Source organism: Salvia splendens, chromosome 19 (assembly GCF_004379255.2).
Source record: "Salvia splendens isolate huo1 chromosome 19, SspV2, whole genome shotgun sequence".
Lineage (NCBI taxonomy): Eukaryota > Viridiplantae > Streptophyta > Magnoliopsida > Lamiales > Lamiaceae > Salvia > Salvia splendens.
Window position 1 is genome coordinate 18561216 of NC_056050.1, and position 21372 is coordinate 18582587.

A 21372-nucleotide genomic window follows, 5' to 3' on the forward strand; every position below is an offset into this window, starting at 1 on the left:
GAGGCTCAGAAGGAGGCAGCCGCCGTGGCTGCCCAGGGGGAGGCTCTCCGTGTTTACACGGAGAAACTCTTTTTGAGCAGCCAGTTCTCGGCCTTTGTCGGTAGTCTGGTAAGGCTAATTACCGATAAGGGCGAGCAGGGGGCCGACGTCGTGCTGCCTCTGTACAGCCGAGAGATAGCAGCTCGGCTTCAGAATCTGCCGCTCCTTGAGGAGCTCGCTTCATCCTCGGTCCTGCTTTCTGCAGACCGAGTCCGGAGTTGTCGAGCTGATCGGGACGAGAACCTGGAGGCTATCTTTGCCTCCGTGGGACCCGTTTCACCCGCTTCGACTTACAACGGAGAGGGTGAGGCCGAGCCGCTGGAGCCGGAGGCCGAAGTCGAGCGGGCCGGGCATCCGGAGAAGGAAGCCGATCAGGAGGCGGAGGCGAGGCCGGCAGGATGCGAGGCCGAGGCTGAGGTAGCCCAGGAGAAAGAAGCTGAACCAGAGCGAGGAGCCGGAGACGAAGCTGGCGGAGTATGATTTCGTCTCCCTTCTCTTACTCTGGTTTCTTCCTTGTAAAATGGCCTTGAAGCCCTCCTAGTGTAAAAAATTTTCCTTGTGAATGAAAAATTCTCTACACTTGTCTTCGTATGACTTTTCGTACTCGCCTTTACTCCTGTTGTATTTTACTATCTGCTCGGTACAGCTGCCGAACTAATATAGCTGCTTTGTACCCAAGGAAATGGAGATACTTCACTGGAAACGGCTGTACTCTTCGGCTTTAGACGAAGCTGAGAAAAGAGCTATAGCCGATCAGACGAAGAATGACGAGCTTCTGGCTCGTTTAGTGAAGCTGGAGGCCGATAATAAGGACTTAGAGTCCGATAAGAAGGATCTGGAGGCCGAGCTGAATACGACCATTGCTGAGAGGACTGCGTACGAGGATTACATCCGTGTGCGCGGGGGAGTGACCATATCAGATGTTCAGAGTCGAGTTGACGAACTGTGGGAGGAATATCATGTACTCCGGAGGAACAATGCGCTGGAGAGCTCGGCTTGCCAACAAGTTGTGAAATCACTGCGGCGTTGGGCTTCTCGGTACAACATTGTTCTTTCTCGGCGCCCCTCCATAGAAAGATTCCTTCGGCATATCGTGCCAACAGATGCTCGCACTCCAGATCAAACCTCTGGTTCCCTTGTTCAAAATCCTACTCCAAGTCAACAACGAACTCCGGAACAGCCGGAAACGTCAAGACGAGAACGGGCTCAGGAGCAACCGGAATCGTCAAGACAGGGACGGACTGAAATTCGCCGAGGAGTTGTGACTATGAGCGAGCAAGATCAGCAGATGCTTATTGCAGAGACTCTTCATCGCCGAGGGGCTAGAGCTTCTGGGGCTCGCGGAAGAGGTGTTGGGTCGAGGATAGCATCTCGTCGACCTGCTTATTCTTCATCTGCTCGGAACAACCGGACTCGGCTTCCAGAGGATTTTGCAGATAGGTGGCTTAACTTCAGCAACCCTGGACAGTAGAATAGTCCTTTGTAATAGCGTAACGCCATTTTGTAGGGTAGCTGAGTTGTATGCCGAACAAGATTTGAAAAATGAAATTTTGTTTTCGCTTCTAACACTGTATTTACAGCTTAGCGAAAAAATTTCATCGTACTCGTCCTCGGTCTTATGAAGTAAACTTCTTTGACCGGACTTGGTCCTTGGTCTTATGAAGTAAACTTCTTTGACCGGACTTGGTCCTTGGTCTGATGAAATAAACATCTTTGACCGGACTCGTCTTTGGTCTGATGAAATAAACATCTTTGACCGGACTCGTCTTTGGTATGATGAAATAAACATCTTAGACCGGACTCGTCTTGGGTCTGATGAAATAAACATCTTTGACCGGACTCGTCTTTGGTCTGATGAAATAAACATCTTTGACCGGACTCGTCTTTGGTCTGATGAAATAAACATCTTTGACCGGACTCGTCTTTGGTCTGATGAAATAAACATCTTTGACCGGACTCGTCTTTGGTCTGATGAAATAAACATCTTTGACCGGACTTGGTTTGTGTTCTAATTTGGCGATTTTTGTCGCCGGGATCGAACTTTCCCTTGTCCTAATTCGGCGAGTTTTATCGCGTGGATCGGACTTTCCCAGTTAACCGAAGTGGTCTTATGCAGTAAACCTCTTTGACTAGACATGGTCGTCCCCGGTCTTATGAGGTAAACTTCTTTGACCGAACTTGGTCGTCCTAATTCGGCGAGGTTTATCGCGTGGATCGGACTTTCCCTTATTGCAGTTCGTTTCAGACGAAGTGCTTGTTAAGCTGAATTGCGGTCTTGTATCCTCCTTGGAAGCTTGGACTCACAATCGTTGGCTTATTGCAGTTCGTTTCAGACGGACTGCTTGTTAAGCTGAATTGTGGTCTTACATCCTCCTTAGAAGCTTGGACTCACAATAGTCTTTAATAATCGATCTAAAAAGGGGATCAGTCTTTAAAGAACGATATACCTTGGTACCATTTGTAAGAGACGACAAGCACATAGAGACAAAACACATAGAGAAAAAATGAAAAAGATGAAAGAAAAAAACTTTAAACATTTTTTTTAAAAAACGACAAGTAAAAGGTGCAAGTAAGAAACAAACAAATAAAAACATATACCCCTATGACCGAACTAGACACGAGACGGACTGACCGGACTGTCTCTTACAAGTGGAACTTCTTGAGGTTGGAGATGTGCCATGTTCGGGGTACTTGTTCTCCTGACATGTGAGTCAATTTATAAGACCCTTTGCCGAGGACTTCTGACACCCGATATGGACCCTCCCATGTGGGTTCGAGTTTGCCCAGCTTTTCTGCTCGGCTTACTTCGTTGTTTCTCAAGACGAGATCTCCCACTTGAAATTGAAGCTTTTTCACCCTTTGGTTATAATACCGGGCTACTTGCTCCTTATACTTGGCTGCTTTTATGCACGCCAATTCTCTTCTTTCTTCGGCGAGATCTAGTTCTGCTCTCAGTCCGTCGTCATTCATTTCTGAGGAGAAATTTAGAGTTCGGGGACTGGGTACGCCGATCTCCACCGGAATTACGGCTTCAGTGCCGTACACCAGACTATACGGAGTTTCACCGTTGGAGGTTTTGGGTGTAGTTCGGTAGGACCATAGGACTTGAGGGAGATTTTCTACCCATTGTCCTTTGGCTTGTTCTAACCGAGCTTTTAACCCTTTCACCAGAATCCGGTTCGTTACTTCCGTTTGTCCGTTTGCTTGGGGATGGGAGACCGAAGTGAACCGCTGTTGAATGTTCAGCTCTTGGCACCAATTCTTGAACGTCTTGTCGGTGAACTGAGTCCCATTATCCGAGATGAGGATGTGGGGTATGCCAAATCGGCACACTATGTTCTTCCAGACGAAGTCCAATGCCTTTGAGCTCGTTATCGTAGCTAATGGTTCAGCCTCCACCCACTTCGTGAAGTAGTCCACGGCAACGATAAGGAATTTCATTTGCCGAGGAGCTTGAGGAAGTGGTCCCACTATGTCTATGCCCCATTGCATGAAAGGCCAAGGGCTTTGCATAGTGTATAGATCGGTCTGCGGCATCCTTGGGACATTTGCATGAATTTGGCACTTCGTACACTTCTTGACGAGCTGCACTGCCTCTTGTACCATGGTTGGCCAATAATATCCCCATCTCAGAACTTTTGTAGCTAAAGCTCTGGCTCCGATGTGGCTACCGCACGATCCTTCATGAACTTCTCTGAGGATGTAGTCCGTCTCTTCTGGTCCTACGCACCGCAACAACGGCTGGAGGTAAGACTTTCTAAAGAGGACTCCTTCATGAAGTTCGTACCGAAGTGCTCGGCACGTGATCTTCCGAGCTTCTCTCTTATCCTCGGGCAATTGTCCTTGATCCAGATACCGCAAGATCGGCGTCATCCAGTTCGGCGAGCTGGATACTGAATGTACCTCGGCTTCATCAATGCTTCGATGCATTAATTCTTCCACCTTTGAGCTCGGATCTGAGGCCAACTTACTTAAGGTATCTGCTCGGCTATTTTCCGCTCTGGGAATGCGGATTATCCGAAAATAGGAGAAACTTCGGCTGATGTTTTGCGCTTTGTCCAAATACTTCTTCATTCTCTCGTCACGAGCTTCACTTGTACCCAACATGTGATTTACTATGACTTGTGAATCACAATGGACTTTGAGAGATTTGACGAGCAGACTTTGCGCTAACTGGAGTCCGGCCAGGAGGGCTTCGTACTCGGCTTCATTATTAGTAGTGGGGAATAGAAACCGAAGTGAGTAGGTTACCTCGTGTCCGTCGGGAGCGACAAGTAAAATACCAGCTCCACTTCCCATTTTGTTTGAAGCTCCATCTACGAATCCGCTCCAGCAGTCCGGCGGCTCTACTTCGGATTCCAAGGGCTGTGCTAGCTCGGCATTGGCAGAATTCTTCTGTTCGGCAATAACAGGAATTGCTTGATCGAACTTTGCTTCTGCAAGAAAATCTGCCAAGGCTTGTCCCTTGATGGCTTTCCGAGGTAGATATTCAATTGTGTGCTCTCCCAACTCTATAGCCCACTTGGCGATTCTGCCTGATGCTTCTGGTTTGGTCAACACTTGCCGAAGTGGCAGATCAGTTAAGACGCATACCTTGTGAGCATAGAAGTATGGCCGCAGTCTCCTTGCTGCATTTACTAATGCCAGAGCAATCTTTTCCAGAGGTTGATACCTGGTTTCTGGACCTCTTAATGCTCGGCTTGTAAAATAGATGGGAAGCTGCTTTAGGCCTTCTTCTCGTACAAGCACCGCGCTGATGGTTTGATCCGATGCCGCTAAGTATAAGAATATTACTTCGGCTTCGGTTGGAGCAGAGAGAATAGGAAGCTCGGCTAGGTAACTTTTGAGCTTGTCAAAGGCCTTTTTCTGCTCGGCTCCCCACTCGAACTTTGGTGCCTTTTTCAACACCTTGAAGAACGGCAGTTGCTTTTCGGCTGCTTGGGAAAGGAATCGATTCAGTGCGGCTAGACATCCGGTTAGCCTTTGCACGTCATGTATGGACTTCGGCATTGCCATGTTCTGAACGACTTGAACTTTTGAGGGGTTTGCCTTGAGTCCGTCCTTTGAAACCCAACAACCCAGAAACTTTCCCGAATCTACCAAAAAGGTACACTTTTGGGGATTAAGTTTGAGGTTGGCTTTCTTGAGCACGTTGAGAGTGGACTTGAGGTTGTGCTCGTACTCCGAAGTGCTTTTGCTTTTGACGACTATATCGTCAACATACACTTCGACCTCCTTTCCAATCAGGTGCTGAAAAAGCTTGTCTACCATCCTTTGATAAGTGGCTCCGGCATTCTTTAAACCGAATGGCATCTTTTTATAAGCGAAAATGCCGAAATCAGTAATGAAGGCCGTTTTTGAAGCGTCAATCTCATCCATTAAGACTTGGTGGTAGCCTTTGTATAAATCAAGAAAACAGAAAATTTCGAAGCCGATCAAAGCTTCTACTTTTTTATCTATGTTCGGAAGGGGATAGCAATCTTTGGGACAGTGCTTATTTAGATCGGTGAAATCTATGCACATCCGCCATCCTCCTTCCTTTTTCTTGATCATGACAGGATTGGCCACCCACGAAGGATACTTCACTTCGAATAACACATCCGCTCTCAGTAATTGGCGGACTTCGTCATGGATGACTTGATTTCTTTCTGCCGCAAAGAGTCTTTGCTTCTGTTTTATAGGCCGGACTGATGGATCAATATTTAACCGATGAGTGATTACCTCAGAGGGCACTCCGGTCATGTCCAACGGAGACCATGCAAAGACATCTTTGTACTCCTTGAGGAGCTGGATGGTCTTTTCTCGGAGTAGAGGCGTTCCCGCGAAACCGATCTTGACCGTTCTGGATGGATCATCTTCGTATAACTGAACGGTCATTGAGTTCGGCTCTGGTGTGACTTCGGTAATTTCGCTTGCCTCTGACTCCGGCTGCTGTGATTGCTATGCTTGATGATGCCGATCTGATTGCTCGGCACTTTTAAGCGCAATCTGCAGACACTCTTTTGCTCTCTTTTGATCACCTCGGATGACCGCTATCCCCCCTTTAGTGGGGAGCTTGATGGTGAGATGATAAGTAGAGCAAACGGCCCGAACTGCGTTGAGCCAGTCTCTTCCCAGGATGATGTTGTACGGAGACCGAGCTTTTACCACAAAGAACTCAATCATCGTACTGGAGCTAGTAGGCGCTTTCCCCACCGTGATCGGAAGGCTGATAATACCTTCAGGGCGGGTGTCCTCCTGGGCGAAGCTCTTCAGGGGAAGCGGAGCCGGACTGAGCCGAGCTGGGTCCACTTCTAGTTTGTCGAAGCACTCTTTAAAAAGAATGCTAACCGACGCTCCTGTATCCACAAACACCCTGTGGATTAGTTTGTTTGCCACTCCGGCTTGGATGACAATGGCGTCTTGGTGAGGAGAGATGGCCGGGACGGGATCAGCATCCGAGAACGTAATCACTTCGTCCTGCTTCAGCCTTTTATGCGTTGGCTCCTCTCGATTGGAGCCTCTGCGCTCTGACTTCAGGGACGACTTGGTCTTCCCGGCAGGGAGAGCGTCGATAGTCTGGATTACTCCATCATATTGCGGCTCGTCATCGTCTTCGGGATCCGGCTGCCTTTTCGGATCCTGAGGAGCGCAGTTCGCACCTCTCTGCTTTTTATTCTTCTTTGACTGCTTGCTTTGGTATTTTTTCAATGTCCCTGCCTTCACAAGAACATCGATACCTGCAGCCAAGTTTCTGCACTCCTCGGTATCGTGACCGTGGTCTTGATGGTAGGAGCAGTAGTTATCCCGGGGTCGGCGCGCGGCTGATTTCGTCATCCGCTTTGGCTTTTCGAACAGGTCAGAGTGCAGTTCGAAAATTTCCGCTCTCGGCTTGTTCAGCGGTACGAACTGAGCGGGCGGCTTCTCGGGATTGAGACGGGGTCCCAATCTGTCTTGTACCGGAGCCTTTTGAATTCTTTCAAATGGAGTCCGGCGAGGATGCCCCTGATCGCTATGATCGGGCTTCCTTCTGTCTCCTCGGGACGATGAGCTGTCTAACGACCGTTTGCGACGGTCTGCCTCATCGGCCCGGGAGTACTGGTCCGCAATGTCCCACATTTCCTGAGCTGTCTGCGGACCGCACTCAACGAGCTTCCTGTAGAGAGCTCCGGGCAGGATTCCATTTTGGAATGCCGAGATGACAAGCAGATCGTTGAGATCGTCTACTTGCAGGCATTCCTTGTGGAATCTTGTCATAAAGTCGCTGATTTTTTCGTCGCGACCTTGACGAATGGAAAGCAGCTGAGCCGAAGTGATTCGGACTTCCGCTTTCTGAAAGAACCTCCTATGGAATGCATCCATTAGATCTCGGTAAGATCTAATGCTGCCTTGGGGGAGGCTATCGAACCACCTTCTTGCGTTCCCGATGAGCAGCTCGGGAAACAGCTTGCACATGTGGACCTCGTTGAGACCCTGGTTCGCCATGTTATATTGATAGCGTCCCAAGAAATCATGAGGATCCACGAGTCCGTCATAGGTTATCGACGGAGTTCGGTAGTTCTGTGGTAGGGGAGTTCGGGTAATATCGTCCGAGAACGGAGTCCTCAATGCTCCGTACACGGCGAACCCGACATTTCTTCGGTATGGAGGAGATGGAGTTCTCCTGTGATTCCGGTACCGAGGATTCTTTCTCCTGGAAGACATGACACTACTGCGGTAGTGACTGTCTCGTATGGAGGGAGAGGGAGAATCCGCCGTTTTCGTCTCCGGCTGCTTTTGGCTTTTTTGCAGGAAGGTTAAGAATTCCTCCTGCTTTTCAGCCAAAAACAGCTTGACAGCCTCGTTCAAATCGGGCTGCTGGGAAGACTCAGTGGGACGATTTTTGGAGCGGCTTGTTCCTCCGCCATGAGAACTGGTGGTGGATTTATCCCTAGGCTGTTTTCCAGACCTATGGGATGGATTGGCTTCCTCCTGGTTCTCACGGGCAGGAATACGGGTACTCTGCGATCTGGTATGCATTTTTTGGGTGGAAAAAATGGTCAAAAATTCGCTTTATCACAAATTTGGTTCTCTGTTTCCCACAGACGGCGCCAGTGATGAATCCGCGAATTATTGATGATGATGAATGCTCGTAAAAATAAATTACGACACGGAAATTTTACGTGGTTCGATTTACTGAGGTAAATCTACGTCCACGGGGAGAAATGGGGGCAGGTTTGTATTGCTTGATCTGCGAATTACAGCTTACAACACAGACTTGCTATATGATTTTTTCTCTAGAGAGATTCTAACCTCCTCATATCAGATCTAAGTTCTATTTATATATGGAACTAAGATCGTGGCTTGCATCTCCACCCTAAGTCGTGGATGTCGTGTAGGTCATGGCCTAAGATCGTGGATGTAGCGTAGGTCATGGCCTACGATCGTGGCCTGAGTTGACACCACGTGGTAGTGGGTGTGTTGGACATCCTGTATGGGTCCACTAACTCCTTGTTCGGTCGAATACTGAGACCGAACTGCTTTGGTTGCCGATCTTTGAGTAGAGCTTGATGCCGACCTGAGAGCAGAGCTTGATTGGTTGGCTTTTACCGAGCTGTAGGCTGAGGCCGAACTCTTTGGTAATGCCGAACTCATACTCTTCCTTGGGCTTTGGGCTGATGGGCCGTCATTGCTGTTGGGCTTGTTTAGTACGCACCCCATCAATCTTCGAGCTTGGATTCTGATAATACTCTAATTTTGTATACTACTTTGATATCGGATTCAAGGCATACACGTCAAAATTTCGGAGTTTGAAATTTTAAGTTCGGACATATTTGCATCTTTTTTTAGAAGTAACACATATTAATTATTTATACTATTTTTATTATAGTAAAATTTTGATTGTAGACCATTGTACTGCAACTCAATGCAATCGTTTGATCATGAATTAAAGTCCTTAAATTAGATACGTAAATGTTAATTAATCACCCTGCGATGTAATTTATAAGCCATCTATATAATACTGGATAGCCAAACTAATTAATAGGCGTCGATTTCATTTCGATTCGTAGGCAAATGAGTAACTAAAATTATATTCTTAATTAATTAGGTGAGAATGTATTGATTCCCTACCAAACTAATGAAACATCATCTAAACTTAGGGTTATTGATTTCATTTTTGTATAGATTTCATTAAGGTGACTATTTTTTAATAGTAGCTAGGGTTATTGGTTTGTAAAGTTAACCACATACTTTATTAATTAGTACATATTATATATATTCGATGTGCAATTCTAACAAAAAATTAGTATAATTTGATTAATTTCGGCCAATAAAGCTATATTTATATGTGAACTTTGCTGGAAAAATAAATAAATGAGAGTCCCTCCTTTATTTTGTAGAATTCCACACCGTGACTTTACGTGGGCATTTGATAAACCTATTCTCGTGTGCAATAAGTTAATAATCTACAAATCTTACAACACAGCTATATTCGGTACTAACTAAAATGATAAAATATAATGATTAATTTATTTACAATTATAAAAATATGATCTTTATTAGTCATTTTCAAGAAAGAAGAGAAACACCACCGATCTCACCACTAATAAAGATACAAAATTAGTGAATAATAAGAAAATTACGGAATAAAAAAAATTAAATTGCGGCCGGAGTTATTGCTGAAAATGAGGCCGATGTTATGGCTAAAAATTAAAATAATGACACGATAAATAGAATTTTAACTTAATTTGACGTTGAAAATAAAGCTCAATTATTATGAATGGCCTCAAAATCACAAATAAAAAGGTTCTAAAAGAAAAAGAAACACAAACTTAAAATTAAATGAGAAATTTCAAATAAAGAAGAATGATATGCTATATACCTTATGTGAGCATCGATCCCGTTTGACACACATTTAGCGCTGTTCGTTTCGATTTATATATTTAGTTTGATTCTAATATATTTAAAACTGTTACTGAAATTTTTAATTTCATAAAATTCATAAAAAAAATCAAAGCTTAATTTGCTCGCATTCTCTATAATTTCAAATAAATTAATAAAATAACAAATCAAGCTTTAATTTTTATGAATTTTGTGAAATTAAAATTTTCAATAACAGTTTTTAACGTATTAGAATCACACTAAATATATAAAAACGTGCGTGAAACGAGATCAGTACTATTAAGATATGTAGCATACAATTAGTTTGCAAATAAAAATCCTCACACCTAATAGTTGGCTGAGATATTTGCAAATAAAAATCCTCGCACCTAATAGTTGGGTGAGATATTAGTTGTGGGCTTGGTTTGATGACCACACTATTGCCAAATCCATTAATAACAGTTTGTTAAATATAATTGCAACATTAGTTGGCGGTGGAACTTTTGGGGGACCACGATTATTATAATTGATGAGTAAAATTCATGAAGATTATGAGGAATAGCCTCTTTGACTTTATGTACAATAATTTATTTATCCTCGTACTACGGTTACCAAATAAAAATAAAAAAGGGTTTGATTCTGTAGCAACAACCAAAGCGAATTCCATGCGACAAATCTAGATTTCCTTCTTCACCCAATCGATCGCTTGTATGAATAAAAAATACGAAAGTTTCATTTTTTTTACTTAATTTTGAAAAAATAATGATAAATAGTTAAAGTAGAGATAAAATTAAGTAAGAGAGAGAATAAATGTCTGGCTTAGGCTGAGATGTAGGTAGTACTATGTGATGATTTAATAAGTATTTTTTTGTCGATACTCAACTCCTTATAAATAAGAGTGAACTACATAAATGATATCTAATCTTTCATTTTCGCACATAAATGGTACCTGATCTTTATTCTATACGTTTTTGGTACCCCATGACAAAAATAACCTTAAGTACCAGACATGTGATTTTTTTGTTATGGAGGATATTTTTAGAAATTTCAATTAAACAATACCAAACATGTGATTTTTTTTCTTCCTTTCTTATTTTTTTTCTTCTTTAGTTTATTATTCTTTCATTTTTCTTCATTTTCTTCTTTCTTTTTACTAGTATTTTATCTTCCTTTCTTTCTTTTTTCTCCTTTAGTTTATGTTTCCTCTTTTTTCTTTTCTCTTCTTTTTCTTCTTTCTTTTTAGTGTTTTATACGTACTATCTAATTGAATTCATAATATAAATCAAGAACAAAACACCTAATTAAATTAATTATTTAAAGTAGTTAAATCAATTGAATATTTTTTATTAAATTATTTTATACTCATTTTAGGATTGAAACACCTAACTAAAAATATTCAACTCTTTATATCATTATGAATACAATTCACAATTTTAAATTTTTATAAGACTATATTCATTAGATATTAATTTAATAAAAATAATAATAATAATAATAATAATTATAATTATTATTATTATATAATATTATATGATTAATAATTTAAATAATTATACTATAACCATTTATTAATAGTTTTTAGTATTATAACAATAATATTATTATAATAATTAAATAAAATTATAACTATAAATATAATTAAGTATATATGAATGATATTAATTAATTATTAATTTATAATATCAAAATAATAATAATAATAATAATAATAATAATGATTAATAATATTAGTATAAAGAGTGAGGAGAATGAGAGAAGTTATTATAATGATATCACTTTTGGTACTAGTTTTGTGTATGCCCAAAATATCCTCTATGACACAAATGAAAAAAATGTGGAGTATTTGTTTAGAGGGTATTTTGGAGTGAAAATGACATCATGTACCAAAAATGTGATTTATATGTATCAAAAATGATATAAAGTAAAGATCAGGTATTATTTATTTGCGAAAGTGAAAAATCAGGTATCATTCATGTAATTCACTCTATAAACAATTATAGTTTGTTACAAGTTCACACATCATTTTAGATAATTTATAATGAAACGCAATCTATACTTCCGCAAAAAACTAACCTTACTACCTATTCTTCTTCGAAGCAAAACATACACCTCAATCTTATACAAAATAATCAATTAATCAAAGAAATTACTACGCGTAATTTCTTATTTATCGTGTACTACTATACAATGACTATCAACTATTGACAAAATGACATTTTCAATACAGAAACGACAAAAATGACATTTTCAATATAGAAAGGTGTCAAGATTTTTGAGCAGGAAAGTGTTTAAGATTAACCAAATAAATCGAGAGGTTCGATATACTCCATCCGTCCACGAAAAATACTCTTATTTTATCATTTTGAGACGTCCACAAAAAATAATCTCACATTTTTATAAATGGAAACTCTCTCTCTCATGTATTATCTACTTTTTCTCCATATATCTCTTACTTTACTCACTTTTTCTTTAAATCTCTCTTTTAATTCACTAGTATTTTTTCTCATTATTTCTTACTTTATCAAATTTCTCATTAAAACTCGCGTCGTCCACAAATTGAACTATTTTTTGTGGACGGAGGAAATACTACTATATATTCTGTTGAACTAATTTCAGTATAGTTACTTGGCCTTATTGGTATGCGAATAGGCGATATGTCATACCGAAATTCGATATACAATACACCACAATATAGTTATATCATTATAAATATGTATGCACTTTTACAATTTATAAACTCTTTTATAAAATGTGACCCATTCTCCGTTAATAATATTTTTATTTACCTTTTCTTTCTTCTATATTTCTTCTTTTACCAAATGTGCATTGAAACCAATGCCTAACTAAATGTGTACTATATTTTTTAACATATATAAAAAATTACTAGTATAATAATAATAAAAAATAATAGTAATAATTCTAAGAAATAGGAGGTCAGCTTCTCCCTCGGTTGGGCATTTTGTTATTTGGAGAAAGGAAAGCTGTATTTAATGGTAAATAGCATTTGAGGTTGTTATGTAATTGTAAGCTACAAAATGATACCAGACCTATTCAATTCTCCTCTATAACTGCCCTCCACGCTCGCATTTGTATACACATTTCATCTACCCAGCAAGAGAGAGAGATACACAGATTTCCTAATGGCGAAGGCCAAGTATATCGTCGAAGTCGAGCCAGGGAAGCCTTCCAAGGACGGCAAACCGTCGATCGGACCGGTTTACCGGAGCATTTTCGCCAAGGATGGTTTTCCGCCTCCGATTCCCGGACTCGACAGCTGCTGGGATATTTTCCGGTGCCATTTTCTTCTTACGAAATTGTTTGTGATTTTACTTGCATGTGCCGCCAACTGATTGATTCTAACGTTTTTATTTGTGAATTATCGAATTTGGAGCTGATTGTTTCTGTGTTTGGAGATTGGTGCTTGTTCTCTGTTCGCGAGGATTTTGAATTCAAGCATTTCGTTTTTTTGCGATTGAATTTTATTCTGGAACGAATTTTTTTGATTGAGACAGGTTTCTAGCAATGGGACCCCTGACTGATGAGAATCAGATTGTGCAGTTTTTTTTTTTATTTTTAAAAGTGATACTTTAATGTAAATATGATTATCTGCATAGGGCATATCACCTTTTTGGCACCATGATGATATTCTACCAACGTTGACATTGCGATCTTATTCTAATATCTGGATATTCATCATCCCTGTTTAAATTCAATTTCATCCCTCACTGTAACTGTATTTGATTTTACAGTCTCAACCGTGTTGGGAAAATAGCAGGCTGTAGGAAACCTGTGAAGTCTCTCTTATTCCTCTATTTAGCGTGACATGCAATTACTAAAACTCTCTCAAGACACATAAAATAGACACTTTGGAATTAAACGAGTTTTAATGCACAATTGGTAAAGTAGGAGAGAGATAGGAAGAAAAAATATAGGAGTATTGTTAGCGGAGAAGGGAGCAAACCTCTTAGAGAAAAAAAAGTTACCAAGAATTGAAGTGGACTATTTTTATGAATCAGTCTAAAATGGAAAGAGTGTCTATTTTTGTGGGACGCAGGGAGTGATGGAGAATGGAAATACAATTGATGAAACGAATGCCAGAAATTTTAAACATATTGCCAATAACTCCTGAGAAAATTCTGCTAAGCAGAACAAAAATCAATTTTTTTAGTCTTATTTGTGGGGATGATAGCTTCAATTCTACCGGTTGCATAATCTTTATGAATTGTTCATACATGAGGACAACTAGAAATCACAGGATTTTCAGAAAACTGAATGTGAAATTTAATGTAGATTTTAGAAGTTTAAGCTATGCCTCTATAACCCCCCACAGAAAACAAAAAAAGAAGAGAAAAAACATACGCAAATTTAATACTGTCTCCAACACATGCTACGTCTCTCAAAGAGTTACTGAGCTTCCTGTTTGATAAATTTTCTAGACCCCCCTTCAACTGTCAATGTCATAGATCTTGAACCCAACTTTTCTTTTGTGGTGCAGTTTGTCAGTAGAAAAATATCCCAATAACAGGATGCTTGGTCGCCGTGAAATTGTTGATGGGAAGGTATATGTTAATGCTTAAGATTAAGAATTAGGTTTAGATTTCAACTTCAACTTACTTTTTTAATCCCTTTGAACCTTCCTTGGGAACCTCTTGGCTAAGCGTCATTATTTATCTACCTCACAGCCAGGTAAATTCTTATGGATGACTTACAGAGAGGTGTACAATGTAGTGGTGAAAGTTGGTAACTCCATCCGCAGTTGTGGCATTGAGCAAGTAAGTATTACTAGACTAGCTTTTTTTTTTACTTATAGACTAGCTTAAGCCTTGCTTTTAAGTTTTCTTTTACCCTGTAGAAGGCACATTGTAATCAAATTGTTATGTTCTCTAAAAAGAGAAATCTGGCTGCAAATCTAATTATAGAACTACGTAGTTATGCAGCATTCTGTTTGTCATTGCTGTAAATCACCGTTAACCAGTATATATACTTCCCACCTGTTTTTTCTTACCAGTTTTATAACGGCATCCAAAGGTTTCCACCCTTCTCAGTACTCTGTGCCTATAACTTCAATGCTGCTCATTATGTTTTATCAAATTAGTTGAATCAATTTTGTTCTATTATTATTATTATGCTTACGATTTTTATTATTACTGTTGAATGGTTTCCATCTTACCCTCCTTTGAACTGACTAATTATGATAGGGAGGACGTTGTGGAATCTATGGCGCCAATTCTCCTGAGTGGGTTATTAGTATGGAGGTACTCAAAGAATTTCTGTTCTCTTTTTGTTCATCCTTGTTTGTTTAAATGTCTATTTCGGTCTATAGGTACAATGGATTTCTTTACCTTTGATTTTCCTATATCCACTGCATGCTAAACGTCTGTATATATCTCAATTTATTTTTTCTCACATCATATACTTCCGTCCCTTCTATTCTTGATTGTTAGCAGCCCTTGGGCCTGAGGCGGCCTTAGAAGGTATCACCCATTATCTGGAAATAATTTATGTGCTGACTATGAGATTTATGCAGGCATGCAATGCTCATGGACTCTACTGTATCCCTCTATATGACACGTTAGGTAAGTAATCGGTCCCTCCTTCACTATTTCTGTCGTAACATTAAGAGACAAAACACAAGTTTATAGGTTTCATCACCCAAAGGAGATATTCAGCCAGACTTAATTATTCTCTTTGGATGGTTCAGGGGCTGGGGCTATTGAGTTCATCATCTGTCATGCTGAAGTTACACTAGCTTTTGTAGAAGAGAAAAAGATCTCTGAGGTACATTTATTAGATTAGAGAAAAAAAAGTTCCTTAGAGTTTGTATCATATATTTACATGTAGTATGGAAGTTTTTTTCATTGCTATTCTTGTTAGAATAGAATGTTGATGGATAATTTGAAGTGAATCCATATATATGATTCCACAGCCCAGTATATAAGTATTGGATTGATTTAAACAGGATATCGTCACAAGTAACTAATGGACACTTAACTGTTGGATTTGCAGCTTTTAAAAACATTTCCAGGTGCAGCAAGTTACTTGAAAAGTAAGTACTTTGTGGAGCCACAATTCCTTAATCATTGTGCATTCATGTTTGTGATAATGATGAATGTACAACTTCATTTTCAGCAATTGTAAGCTTTGGGAAGGCTAATTCTCAGCAGAAGGAAGAGGCTGAAAAATATGGGGTGATTATGCATTCTTGGGATGAATTTTTGGCACTGGTAAGCAGATGGATTTTAATCTGTTATTTCTTTCCGTAGTATCACCAGTTGGATTTACAATTGCCCTGCATGACTCCTGACACTTGCCATCATCGAGTCTGTGTCCACTTTTAGCTGGAAAGCACTTTGGTTTTAAATTGCTTCATTTCAAATTTGTTTTGATTTTCTAAGTGGAGTCTTCTAGCATTTTTATGGTTCTGGTTAGGTGGCCAGTATTTTGTCATGTTCCTGGTTTAAGAATTTTTTAACAGAACAAATATTTTGTTCCATCACTTTAACAGAAAGGAGAAAAAAAAGATTGCTTATGTTGTAATTTCTTCCAATAATGTTGTCGTACTTATGTGACACGCACACAATAAAAGTAAAAATTGATGGAGCAAATAGATTTTAGGCGCTATACGTTTGCATATTTGGTGACTGCTGGGTTAATCAAGCTAATGATCTTTGCATGTTATCTCTGTGTTAGATACTTACCTAATACTCCCTCCGTCCCAAAAAATAATCCAATTTTTCCATTTTCGTCCGTCCACCAAAATTAGTCCTATACTAAAAATGAAGTTACTTCCAATTTTGTTACTCACCTTTTATCTTTCTTTCTCCTACTTAATTCACAGTTTCTCTTTCTCTCTCATACTTTACCCACTTTATCCTCTTTCATACTTTACCGATTTTGCATTAAAACACGTTCCGTCCACCAATGGGACTATTTTTGGTGGACGAAGGGAGTATAAAATAAGAATATTATGAATTTTTTGAATTACTTTGTTATACTACTATATTTGATTTTCATGATGTTACACAAGAATCCATTTATCTATCTTTTCATACACTAGCATCTTCAGTTCATTTATTTCTGATTCGGAATTATACATAATTCTCCTCCATTTATCTTCTGCAGGGCTCAGATAAGAACTTTGAACTTCCAGTGAAAAAGAAAAGCGACATTTGCACTATCATGTATACTAGTGGTACCACTGGAGACCCCAAGGGAGTCATGATTTCTAACAACAGCATTGTCACTTTAATAGCTGGAGTGAAATGTCTACTAGGGAGTGTCAATGAATCGGTAGTTACTTATCTATTTGATTATTGTTATTGCTTGTATACTTAATTGGGAGATTGGAGAGTCTGATCTTATCTAACTATTGTTATTCCTAAACAATCACTCGGGAAAGAAGCTGCAGTTTTCACTCTTAACTTATTTTGCAGTTGACAGCAAATGATGTGTATCTATCATACCTTCCATTGGCCCATATCTTTGATCGTGTTATTGAAGAGTGTTTCATTAATCATGGGGCTTCAATTGGATTTTGGCGTGGGGTAAGAGGGTTATATTTCAGGTTTTGAACAATGGAAACAGAGTATGACTAATGGAATTATGATATTTTCTTATTCACAGGATGTGAAATTATTAACGGAAGATATTGCGGAGCTTAAGCCGACTATTTTCTGTGCAGTTCCTCGGGTTTTAGAAAGAATTTATTCAGGTTGGTACCTGTCATTCAACATAATTACTGTTGATGGCTGAATGATTGATTAGTTGGAGATGGATCATAGGAATGTGAGTTGCTGATTGGAATACTGTTGAAGGATTACCATTTTCCATTATGATTGATAACACCTAAAAATTTGTTTTATGGCAAAAGATCCAATATCTGGCATATAAATTTACAAAGTTATGGGTTAATTGTTCTGACCTATATGGTCCAGTCCACTGAGGCCTATTAGAAAACCATCCCTACACAATGTATCGATTAAGTACTAAACTTCACACTTTTGAAGTTTCACAGAACATGACTGGACTCTGGTTTTTGCTTTTCCTAGCAACCTTAATGTGTTTGTTTTCTATTTCAGGTTTGCAACAGAAGATATCTGCAGGGGGTTTTATCAAACAAACCATGTTTAATTTTGCTTACTCTTTGTAAGTTATCGTGCATTTTCACAAACTCACTCAGTTTCTAATAGGGGAATAAAAGGAGAAAAACAAGAACAAAATCATAGTACGAAGTACTGATGCAAGAATAAGTTTTTTAACATTCCTTGTCATATATAAAAGTCCACACCATGATCTTTTTTCTTATAACATTCCTTAATTTAATCACTAGTGAATAAGACTTTGTTTGGCCTTACTGTATAGCTTTATTCTCACTGCTGTCAAGCTGTGACCTCTGTACTTGAATGGTAGGGCATTATCATGTTTCCTTGGTTCTAATACCTGCACATAAAACTCTGTTTCCCAGAAAACTAGGTAATATGAGAAAGGGCCTTAAGCATGCCGTGGCATCTCCAATGTCCGACAAAGTTGTGTTCAGTAAGGTAGTTTTTTTTATTATATTTAAATGGTCTTATTCATATCTGTCAAAGTTGTCACAGATGTGTGACTGCACTCTCCTGGTATGCTGTTTCAGATAAAGCAAGGTCTTGGGGGTAATGTGAGGATAATCTTGTCCGGAGCAGCACCGCTTGCCTCCCATGTAGAAGAGTATCTGAAAATAGTGACTGGTTCTTATGTTCTTCAGGGATACGGTAAGTTCCTTTACCTTATGAAATTTACTTACTGGCACCCTATTTTTTCTTTTCTTCTCCTTTTTTTTTGTTGAAATGGCTCTTATTTAGTCCTGACTTGGTTTTGGGGGTTGCATCTTTACTTGCCTTTTTGTTGGTTTTTCCAAAAGATGGAAACTAAAGTTTACACCTGTTTACATGTAAAATTATTAATTCTTAAACGCAGAAAGTTCTGGCTACACTTGTTTTCTTAAATTTTACTCCCTCCGTCCCACTCAAGATGTCCACTTTTCCTTTTTAGTATGTCTTCTATATTTGGAAATAAATCTCTCTCTTCTCTTCAACTACCTTTTTCTCTCTACTTACTCCACCTAACAACTCCTCCTAAAATCTTGTGCCACTCAAAAATATGGACATCTTGAGTGGGATGGAGGGAGTACTATTTTGATGATATTTTCCATAAATTGGTTATAACAATCTCAATATTTAATAAAATATTCCCTCCAATATAACTTGAACTGATTATTAATCATCTACACTAGAACTTACAAGACTGCCTTAGTACGCTCTTAAAAGTTTAACTATGATATGCCTTTTCAAACTTGCCATGGCTTTTATTGTTCTACATTTTTTTTAGACTTCAGTCGTTAATTGATGGTTGCAACTGTTGGTGTCTTGATGTTTTTGTTTTTCGTTTTGCATGCATGTAGGCTTGACAGAAACTTGTGCTGGTACATTTGTTTCAATACCGGATGAGTTGAATATGTTGGGCACAGTGGGACCTCCAGTGCCTAATGTAGATGTTTGTCTGGAATCTGTTCCTGAAATGGGATATGATGCACTTTCGAGCAAACCACGTGGAGAAGTATGTGTAAAGGGGGATACTCTATTTTCCGGCTACTACAAACGCGAAGACCTTACCAAAGAAGTCTTTGTTGATGGCTGGTTTCACACAGGTTACAATCATAGTTATCATATTGGATTGGTCTCTTGTCCTAGTTTTGTTTTCTTATTCCTGGAAATCACTATTTTTGTAGGTGACGTTGGTGAATGGCAGGCAGATGGAAGCTTGAAAATTATTGATCGTAAGAAGAACATTTTCAAACTCTCACAAGGAGAATATGTAGCAGTAGAGAACTTGGAAAACGTCTATGGTCTAGTTGCTGCAATTGACTCGGTAAGTGCGACTGTTATTGTGTTCTGCATTCTTTTTTCGGATACAAGAAGCTATTCTTGGCAAAGGCTTGCAAAGCAGTTTGAGCATATCATACAATATATATATCATGATAATTGTATTAGGAAACCATTCTTCTGTTGGTGTCCGTTTATATCTGCTTGCTGATCATAAACATGATGGAACATTGAACAATCCCATGAAGATTTTCCAATACTGTTAAATATGCTTCTGAGTTGGATTATGTATTTTCTGTTGCAGATATGGGTATATGGGAACAGCTTCGAGTCTTGCCTTGTTGCTGTAATAAACCCAAGCAAACATGCAGTGGAGGAATGGGCCGAACAGAATGGTGTATCGGGTGACAACTTCGAGACCCTCTGTGAAAATCCCAAAGTAAAAAAATACTTCACTGGAGAGCTTGCAAGGATTGGAAAGGAAAAGAAGGTTTTCTCTTCTCTTCCTATCGACTTGGAGATTCAGTTAAATTATTCGAAAAGCTTTGAATATCAAGTCTAAACCTACCATATTATTGTGTTGCAGTTAAAGGGTTTTGAATTCATCAAAGATGTCCACCTTGATCCAGTTCCATTCGACTTGGAACGAGGCCTTATCACGCCAACGTTCAAGATTAAAAGGCCTCAGATGCTCAAGTACTACCAGGTGGGTTGTCTTTGACCTCTCTAACAATATTATGAGATGACATTAATTCATTGAATTACTACTTTCCTCATTTTTTGAAAATCTTTTGTGCTTATTCTTAAACTGATTCTGGTACATGTGTTGGTGCAGATTGCTATTGACAACATGTACAAGAACTTGAAATAGGCTGCCTGCATACAACCAAAGAAATGGACTCTCACAGTAATGTTATGAAAAGCCCACAGCTTGAAATTGACTTATTTTGGATTATGTATATGATAATTCCTTTAATTTTATTTGCCCCTTATAAACTCTCTATGAATGCTAGTCACTACATGGTTTTAGTGTATTTCTCTTGGTATTAGTATATAAAAAAACACCATATTGAGTCCAGTCGCCTTCAAGATAATTATCACTTAAATAATTAAATTCATCAAAAGTTATCACAGCTGCGCTTCTTTTTTTATCCTCTGCTGAAGACCTGTTAGGTACTCCATATTCCTAAGCCAAAATCTTGTCTTTATTGAACTATGACTATTTGGTGGGAAAAAAAGAGAGCAAATTGCAACCCTATACTTCATCTTTTATATTTTTAGAAAATACTACTAGTATCTACCCTAATTTTGAAAGATATATATATATTGCTTTTCCATCACACCTTCCATTATCCCTTTCAAATGAGGTAGGGACAGAAAGCAAATTTGGAGTGGCTAAAAGATGATAAAATTAAAAGTATGGGGGACCAAAATAGTAGTAGCAGAAAATATACAGGGTGCCAAATCCAATTGTGCATTAAGTTTTTTCAATTAATGATGTACTTCCATTTTTTATTCTTTCTATACAGAAAATATACAGGGCCGGCCATAAAAAGTTAATTTAGTCTATTTACATGTATAAAAAATTAGAATTATCGATATAAACTTATATGTGTGTGAATGGACTTGTAAG

The 21372-nt window shown here is 39.1% G+C and overlaps 1 protein-coding gene across 1 annotated transcript; it reads left to right on the forward strand.

The window, feature by feature from the left end:
* Nucleotides 1-12848: 12848 nt before the first annotated feature.
* Nucleotides 12849-20773, forward strand: LOC121780460 (long chain acyl-CoA synthetase 4-like). Its single transcript, XM_042178094.1, has 19 exons — nucleotides 12849-13171; nucleotides 14375-14438; nucleotides 14562-14651; nucleotides 15078-15134; nucleotides 15407-15455; nucleotides 15581-15657; nucleotides 15886-15925; nucleotides 16009-16103; nucleotides 17002-17169; nucleotides 17313-17423; nucleotides 17503-17590; nucleotides 17958-18024; nucleotides 18344-18419; nucleotides 18512-18629; nucleotides 19319-19564; nucleotides 19646-19785; nucleotides 20044-20229; nucleotides 20326-20445; nucleotides 20575-20773. The coding sequence occupies exons 1-19, from the start codon at nucleotides 13020-13022 to the stop codon at nucleotides 20608-20610; spliced, it is 1980 nt and encodes a 659-aa protein (XP_042034028.1). The 5' UTR covers nucleotides 12849-13019; the 3' UTR covers nucleotides 20611-20773.
* Nucleotides 20774-21372: the final 599 nt, after the last annotated feature.

What these genes read in the sequence shown, in the direction of transcription:
- LOC121780460 (XM_042178094.1), top strand. Translation starts at nt 13,020, where the DNA reads ATGGCGAAGGCCAAGTATATCGTCGAAGTCGAGCCAGGGAAGCCTTCC. An exon ending in GGGATGAATTTTTGGCACTG is followed by an intron (nt 16,104 to 17,001) that starts GTAAGCAGATGG and finishes TATCTTCTGCAG; the next exon opens with GGCTCAGATAAGAACTTTGA. An exon ending in TAGGGAGTGTCAATGAATCG is followed by an intron (nt 17,170 to 17,312) that starts GTAGTTACTTAT and finishes CTTATTTTGCAG; the next exon opens with TTGACAGCAAATGATGTGTA.